At 39.4% G+C, this 8,987-nt stretch overlaps 1 protein-coding gene across 3 annotated transcripts in view; it reads right to left on the bottom strand.

Moving 5' to 3' along the window:
- Nucleotides 1–281: 281 nt before the first annotated feature.
- The window catches only part of ODF2L (outer dense fiber of sperm tails 2 like), a 64,611-nt gene continuing 55,905 nt past the window's right edge, over nt 282–8,987 (bottom strand). For all 3 annotated transcript variants that reach the window (XM_045292096.1, XM_045292097.1, XM_013003884.2), the window contains 4 exons: nt 8,141–8,226; nt 7,896–8,058; nt 2,975–3,100; nt 282–688 (listed from right to left, as the gene is read on the bottom strand). In XM_045292096.1, coding sequence (XP_045148031.1) covers nt 560–688; nt 2,975–3,100; nt 7,896–8,058; nt 8,141–8,226 — 504 coding nt within the window. In that variant the 3' untranslated portion in view covers nt 282–559. The remainder of the gene's footprint in view (nt 689–2,974; nt 3,101–7,895; nt 8,059–8,140; nt 8,227–8,987) is intronic.

The following is an 8,987-nucleotide window of genomic DNA, read 5'->3' as shown; positions in this document are numbered from 1 at the left end:
AACCCATCAGCATCCCCACAAGAGAACAGACCTGGTCACCTGCTTCTGGAAAGACCGCTGTCGAGAAAACCCTTGAGGCAGCTCTACCGGTGCTGCAGGATCGCTGTGAGTCGGAACCAATGGCAATGGTATTATTTAATGGGTTGTAATTGGCCTAGACCAATTACAAATTCACTTGAATGGTAGCCACTGATAATCAAAGAATAATCTGGCTTCTTTTGTATGTGTGTGTGAAATGAATATATTCTGGAAATCTAATATGATTTAAATAAAAATTAAACCAGAGTTAAACATTTTATTTTTATAAACTATTAACAAATTAAAAAATAATAATATCACATATGTACTTTATTTCAATCAAGAGGATTTCTAGCATTTATCTTGTCTTAAAGTGTTGACTGGATAATAAATTATGCTTTAAAAAACTTTGTATAAAATCTCTCATACTACCATTCATTAATTATACAATATAACAGAAGGATACATATATGTATATTAATTCATCATTTTTCAGACTCATAGTAAAAACTTATTGCTTATAGAAAATAAATTTAACAATCTACCCAAACATAGTTACATAAGAAGTTTTAAGAAACTGCAAATAATTCTTAATACTCTCATTTTCATTCTCTGACTTCTCAAGACTATGTTGTACTTCTTTCAAACACACTTCCTGATGTTGTGCTTTCTAAATAAAAAACAAATAAATGAAGATAATTAGTAATGGCATTCATATCAAAGGACAATCAATCATAATATAAAATATACAGACATTAAGTCTATTATTTTTAATGTATTAAAGATTCTCACATCTGATGTGTTCATTAATCTTAGAATTCATATTTCCTTAAAAGACTAAAGTACAAACATGCTTGATCTCTACTATAGAACAATTTGTAGTAGCCCATTCACATAGTCCTAAATTATTACATATTTAACATAATTAGCTTAGTTGACTTATATTTAAAGTGCCATAATTAATCTCGATTAGGTTTAACACGATACATTTTAATCCTAGATTTTTTGTGTTATTTTCTCAGTCTAAAATGTTTATTTTATAACATAAAAGCGACATTTACTGTCTACAAATGCACTTAAATTCTGGTTTTAACAACATAAGCATTCTACTTTTAGAATCCGTTAACCAATAAAACGAAATCCTAATACTAGGGAACAAGTAAAAACCCAATACATTTTTATTCAATTGCATATAAATTCCTAAGTAGATGTGATCATAGAAAATGCTTTAGATAAAGACAGGCTGCAGATACCATACAGCTTCCAACTACAATGTAGGCACCTTGAGAGAGACTTTTGCTTCCTTCACATCAAGGATTCAGTGATGCCTGATATTTTCTCGAAACGAGCCATACCAGTTAGGAACAGTGGGTTGTATGAAGCAAAGAGCTAGGCTAGGCTATACAGAGTCAAAGAATAGGCACAGAGAATCTTTATGGATCAACTTGGAGAGAGAAAAACCAAAGTAAACGTGCCTCTATTGTAAAGCAGAATGCAAACCGTGCCTATAAAAGAAGACTTCAAAGCCATCAGGCTTGAGGGGGGCTGCTGTCGAGGTCACCCGTGGGCCTCTTCATCCACTATGCCCGCCTTTAGAGGACCTGGCTAGAAAGTTTGCACGGACCTGCTATTGTGCACAGGACACTGTGGAAGTGATCAACAATGAGATGCGTTCTCAAGGTACTTAACAATGGAAAACTGGGACTACACCATGTCTACAAAGCAAATACAGTGCAGCCACAGACCGCTGTGAGGGTCAAAACACATCTTACCAGTTAAACAGTTAAAACACAGTTAACCTAGTTCATTTTCAGCCATGTGAAATCTAGCTGACTCTAAACCTACGTGTAGAACTCTAGATTTTCATTACTGAAAAACCACCAGGCTTAACAAAGCAGTACACCTATTTATGCAGTAGCTTAGCCAAGTACTGGAAACATTATGCCACCAAAGTCCACTTTCTCACAGGATCCAGAGTTTAGTTTTTCAGAGGCGTCCATGACAAAAAGGGCATCAGACATATTTTACAGTATCAGGAACTTGGTGAGTTTTATGTTTTTGATGGCTTGGGTTTTTTTAAACTGAGACATACAGGGAAGGCTTGTGCTAAATTAAGTGATAAATACTTGTTCTGGTTAAATTGCCGTGAAACTTTTGATGGCAATAAAATCAATCTAATGGTGCATGCCAAAAATCATTTCACTTTTGAGCCATTTAGTTTTTCAACTTTTTGGACACTTGAGAATGAAAAATACTTTTTGCAGAAGCTCTGGCTGCTGGTAAAAATAAAGTACCACCACTCACTAGGTGACGATCAAGTAGATGGTTGTTACGTAATCCAGTCATGGATAACGCCAGACTCCAGAGTTATCTTATGCCAAGTGACTATTTCATAAATATTTAGTTTTCTTAAAAATTAAAAAGTAATTAGATACAGCTAGTTTGGTATTCTCATTTCATGGCTGAGTTGACAATATCTTCCATCCCATAAGCAGATGTGATAATACTGAAAATTTGCTTAAAACCAATGCGTACCCATCTAAAAGATAACATTAATTATGTAAGACTGATATAAGTTCTAACTCATACTAATAAAAGTTTAAATTGTTTAACTTTTTTTAAGAAAAAGAAAATTCATAACAAGGACAAAATAAGTAGATTATCTGTGCAACTTTCATTAAGCAGCTGTCACGCAAAAGGAATATGCAACTAAAAGACTCAATGAGACGTGGGAGAAATGTAATAGATGCTACCAAGGAGGCAGGATAATAAGTTACCTGTCATGTTCTTGACTTTTAATTTTTATCACAGATATCATTTATTTTTAATGTTATCAGTAAATCAATATCCCTGACATCCCTCACATCCTACTTTATCTAACTGACTAAACTACAGGGCAAGAAAGTTTAACATTAATATATTTTATATGATAATGTGGTAGCATGCTAATACTTACACTTTGAAATTTGTAAATAAGTTGATTTTGTTCTTCATTTTTCTTTCTAAGCTCAGTTTCCAAATCTAATATTTTCATCTGTAAAGCTCTCTCTCTAGACGATGTTTTCTCTATTTCTTCAGAAACCTGTAATTTTTATTAAAAGAGTAAAATAACTAAATGTGTTTTCTTTAAAATATGACTTAATGCCTCTGACATTGTTAAATTAACCTTTTTCCAAAAAATTTAACTCATTGGATGTTAACTAATTTCAATAATGTTTTAAAAAGCTTTATCTTGAGGAAACACACATAAGCATTTAAATTCATCTTTATACTCTTAAGTATCTGCTTGAGATGGAAGAGGTAAAAATGCATATAATCCCACTGTTCTGTGACATAGGTAGGTGCTTCCCAAACAGCATATTTTAACAACCTACAGCATGTTTAATAAACAGCATATTTTAATAACCTACTGAGACTAAATGCCATGTTTTCACCATATTTACATTCACCATAGTGTCTAGAGCAGCGGTGGAAAGCAGAAAGCACTTATTAAATGCTGATTATAGGTTTACATATGGAATGGTGGTGGGTGGTGCTGTAGAAACTTCACAAATGCAAATGAGGAGGAACAGTGTCTTTCAGGTGATTCATTCATTCACTCCCAAGGCGGTCTGATTTGAGTTTCCACATTTCTCCGATAGCTTAACTTAGAAGAAAACTCAGTTTAGCCATGTTCATCAGGGGATTCAGTTATGACAGATAACATTTTTTATTTGCAAGAACAGTGGGCTGGAGCCACAGGAAGCAGAGTGGAGGCATGGTCTAGTAAAGAGATAGTGGGTTGGAGTGTTTTAACGTCCTGCCATGCACTGAATTCTAAGTTATTATTAAAAAGTTACAAAGATTTTTTTTTCTCCATAAATTCCAAGGCATAGATTGAAGGATGCTGGAGACATCAACAGTTATGGGAAAAAGAACTCTCACAGGACAAATATCTGTTTCCTTGGCACTTGCAGAGGCAGTGAATTACGTATTTAACACGGCCCTCCTAGCCAGTCTCTGTCACTCCCACCAAATCACCTTATCCTGCATGGTTCTGGGTAAGAGACACTGATAGACTTCACCTGTGAGTAACTGCTAACAGGATACATTGTGACTGCTACCTTGTCGCATACGAAATGAGCCCGATGAGAAGTAGGGGTGGGGGAATCTCACTACCAACAACAAGCAGGAGTGGAGGGCAATCCTCGGGACCCTGAGATCCCCGTGCAGGGAACCTCCTGGATCCAGAAGACAGCTGTGACATCAGAGGGCCAGCAGCACAACCAGGAGCCAGAGCATGAAATGGAAGAGAGGACTTCCAGCCCAGAGAGTGTAAAGCTGAGTGATGTGGGGCGGGAAACTGGTTTGAGGAGTGGGGAGCCTCTGGCACTTAATTGGGGGGGTAGGATTTGCTAATCCGAGGAGGTACACTGGAATGCCTTCAGGTTGAGGCTTACTGGAGTGGGGCACCCCTTTCACTGACGCATGGAGCTTGAGCTGAATGCCTTCAGGTTAAGGTTTACAGCAGGCTGACATGCCCTTTATGGTAGACTTTGTAGCATGTCTTGACTGAACGACTGTATCCTAAGCATTTCTCACTTGCATTGTAACCTGCTAACTTCAAGTCCTATAATCATGAGCTTTGGCTGTGAGTTCTCCGTGGCCATTCCAAGGACTATGAGAACCTATATAAAGAAGTAGAGAATGTGTGTAAATGACAGAGCAACACTGCTCCCTCGTGGCAGACAATGGTGGCAGGGCAGTGATGGCACTTCTCACATGAGCAGAAGCTAGATACAGTTTCGTATTCTACTGCAGCAGGACAGAGAGGAGAGGGCAGATACAACTGAGCTCTCTGAGCACTTTGGGGAAGGAATCTGAAGGTTACTGGTGTTTACCAAGTCTTCAAGCTGAAGCTATTGAATGCACTGGGTAAATCTCCCACACAATACCTCTTTAAACTGCTGTAAAGCAGGGATTTTATTTTGAAGACTAAGGTGTGCCTGACCCATGCTGTGATACTTTCAATGGCCTCATATGCCTGTGAAAGTTGGACATGGAATAGGAGAAGACGGAAGGAGAATCTATGCATCTGAATTATGGCAAAGGATACTGACAATACCGTGGACTGCCACAAGAACAAACAAACCTGTCTTGGCGGTCCAACTAGAACTTTCCTTGGAAGCAAGGATGACAACTTTGTCTCATGTATTTTGGGTGTGTGGTCACAAGAGGTTAGTCCCTGGAGAAGGACATCACGTTTGGTAAAATAGAGGGGCACTGCAAAAGAGGAAGGCCCTCGCTTTAAATGGGTTGACTCAGTGGCTGCAACAATGGGCTCCAACGTCAAGTCAAACCATTTGTGAGCATGGCGCAGGTTCAAGGGCACCTAGCAGCAGCAGCAACTGAGGCTGAGCCAGTCCTTTGCCCTTCCGAGGGCCAGGGGAGCTAAGCAACCAGTCTGCATTTCTACTGCGGACAGTATGTTTTACTACCTAAATTTTATTGCACCATGTGTCCCCAAAATCCACTATGTTCGAAATATATTTGTGATACTGGTGGTACAAAAGCCATACTTCAAGGATATTTTATCTTTTACGAATCTCTATGAACTTGATTGGGGATTAAGAGTTCAGTTTTAGAGATGTTGGGGATAGCTGTGTTCAGTAGAGATGCAAATCAGTATGTGGATATAAAAGTGGATTTCAGGGGAAAAAGGTCTAGCCAGGAAATATAAATTTGAGAGTCACTAGGGGATAGGTCAGGGGCCCTGGTGGTGCTGTGACTGGGCTGTTAAATACAGAGTCCATGGTTCAAACCCACCAGCAGTTCTGTGGGGAAAAGATGAGGTTGCATGTTCCTGTAAAGATTTACAATTCCCAAACCCCTAAATAGGTTCACCATGATTTGGAATTGACATTGATTGGTCTCTTGCTAAATGCATTGCCCCATTTTACCTATCAAGAAACTAAAGCTTAGAGAGCTTGCCCTGGGTCAGGGTACAATGTGTTAGAAAAGAATCGAAGTTCAGTTCCCATTGTAGTCCATGTGATGTGAGGGTGAGATTTTGAAATCATTTCATAAATTTATCTCTGAGTGAATTCTTCCTGAACCATTTGTCCCTAGCCCTTACGGAAATAACCACTGGTGGTTTACTAGGTTACTGGTTGAACTGCTAACTGTAAAGTCACAAGCCACTCCCTGGGACAAAGATGAGGATTTTTGTTTCTGTAGAGAGAGTTATAGACTCAGAAGCCCACAGCACCGGTTCTACTCTTTGCTATAGGGTCTCTCTGAGGAAGACTCCACTCCATGACAGTGAGTTCTGGTTTAGTGTACCTTGAACCCTCCCCTCTAATAGCCGCTACATGCTTTGATTACCTGTTATCTCCCTACTAGGCTGTGAGTGTCCTGCAGGCTAAGGCCAAGTCTGATTCAGCTTCACATCTCAAGCATTTAACAGACTGCCTGATACAGCCAGGTACACATTAACTGTTAACTGCATGGATTTAACTGGAATTTAATTCTTGCCTGTATTCATTTTTGCATCAATATCTGGCAAAAGAAAAGGGAATTGGGCTTTACAATTCACTGAGTTTTATCACAACCGTTATTTTTTTAACAGTCATTTCTTTTGATTTTATTGTTCTTTAAAAAAAATAAAAGCCTATCTTTAATGGATACAGGTTGTGGAAGTTTCTTAGTGAAACAAGCCTGGCACTGAGGAGGTGTAACTACTGTTGGCCTTCAGTAGTGTTTAGCAGGTTCTATTTACAACTTCCAGACACTTTGGCTGGTCCTTCGGGAAATAACTTAGGAGTCAAAGGGAGGTCACTAAGTGAGGAGCATGCTCCTAATTGAAGTAGGGTTTTTCTTTCTGACTTGAATCTGAGCATAAGAGAGAGCAGTCTGGTCCAGCGGCAGGTGCTGAGAGCGGCCACACACCTCAAGCACTGGGAGGCAGCTCTGAAAAGGCAGCTTCCAGCAACCCTGTCGTTATGTCTCTCTGGATAACTGAGCATGGCTGTGAAGGAAGTCCTGTCCTCAGACTGCACTATCAACAGGCATTCTGCTCCATCAGTCCTCAGGGTTTAGAACGGGGGCAACTCAGGAGAACCCCAGGCTGGGACTCACCTCAAGAGGGCACAGAGACCCTCTGACCCTGGGTCAACAAGACGTTGAATCTTATCACTCACCCTCAATTCTACAAGGAGAGGAGGGTGACTGTGTCTCAGAAGGGCACAACCACTGGTTAAGAAGGGCATGTGTCTTGTCCACTCTTCACTCTCAGACCAGACGTAAGTCCATCAGTCCTTATTGTGCTTGCATAAAGCATGGGATATTTTGTTCTCAAAAATTCTAGCTGAGTATGGGTCAGGGGTGAGAGACAGCTACATTTATGGAGTTTCATCTCAAGACCACTCTTTTTTTTTTTAATAACCTGCAAGTTCACTTTGAGTCGATTAAAAATGAAGGAGAGAATCACTCAGAATGTGACACACTAAAAACACTTTGCCACTGTGTTGATTTTGACTCACAGAGACCCTACAGAACTGCCCCAAGGACTGTCCATCTGTATGGACACAGACTGCCACATCTTTCTCCCGAGGAGTGGCTGGTGGTTCCAGCCTTTCACTGGTCACTGCCCGTTTGAACCCCTGCACCACCAGGGCTCATGGACCCGGCCACAGCATCCCTTCTATCAGGCTAATTCTAGCCCAAGAAATACATCCATTTGGAGCCGAAGGAGAAAACGTGGGTAAAGAACAACAAATGTCATTGCCCGTTTTACCCCGTCATCAGGATAAAAACAGTGACTGTAGTTCGGTAAGAGGAGCTTCCAAAGATTCTCTGGTAAGCTAACTAAACAGTTTCTAAACCGAGGCTGCACGTACCTTCCGTCTCCCTTCTGCTAAAGCCGCTTCCAGCTGGCGGGCCAATGCGATATACTCTGTGGACTTCTCTTTAAACTGCAGGTGGCTGCGCTTCAGGCATGCTTCTTGGCCTGCCAGCTTCTCCTCGAGCTCTTTGTTCTCTGCACCCATCTGTTCTAATTTTCTTTTTACAAAAAAGATATACTTTAAAATTGTAGGGCGTTTAAAAAAATGTGACAACAATTTTAAGTCAATTCAATGCTTACTGTGTAAGGCTTTCACATTTCAACTGAATGAGAGAATTTTCCTCTTCCAGAGAAAGCTTGGTCAAAAGATTTTGATTTCCATCAACCTAAAAAAGGAAATAAATGCTTTCTGGGTTATTTTCTTTCTAATCAATTTCCAAAGATATCTACATAACTTACTGTAATTATTACCATAAGAAACAAGGAAGCATCAGTATTTTTTCCCCTTCACAGGAAGACACTAAGATACTGCCAAAGCACAGGTTAACAAACTCCTGCTTAAACATATATGTGTGTGTGTGTGTCTGTGTGTGTATTGCCTCATGTACATCCTCAACTGGACATTTTCTGGATAATGACAATGAAAACATTCTAAACGAAGTTTTTATTAGTCAACTTGGAAATTGATCGATATTTTGGAATATTAGTTTTATTACACTGAAAACTGCTAAACAGTGTTAATCTCCTACATTTGAAATTTCTTGTATATTTCTTCTTCACATAAAGATATCATTGATAATTGAGTAGCTATGAAATAAAAACTAATGTAAAAAAGGTATTTTTGCCAGAAAATACAATTTAAAAAAAATCAACCAAAGACGTCATTGCCCATGCTAAGAGAGCATATCCTTCCCTTAGTTTCAAAAGCAGGTATTAAATAGTTTGGGAAGCTTTCCTGGTTATCAAAAGATATAGCATCTGAGGTCTGAAAGGCTTGAAGATAAACTAGCAGCCATCTAGCTGAGAAGCAACCAAGCCCACGTGAAAGAAACACACCAGCCTGCGTGATCACGAGGTGTCGGTGAGATCAGGTACCAGGCATCAAACAAACAAAAAAATCTTATCATTGTGAATGAGAGGGAGTGCG

The sequence above is a fragment of the Echinops telfairi genome, unplaced genomic scaffold (assembly GCF_000313985.2).
Source record: "Echinops telfairi isolate 266 unplaced genomic scaffold, ASM31398v2 ScPeMD7_443;HRSCAF=831, whole genome shotgun sequence".
Classification (NCBI taxonomy): domain Eukaryota; kingdom Metazoa; phylum Chordata; class Mammalia; order Afrosoricida; family Tenrecidae; genus Echinops; species Echinops telfairi.
The sequence above is the reverse complement of the archived record's forward strand: the minus strand, read 5'-3'. Positions and strand labels throughout refer to the sequence as shown.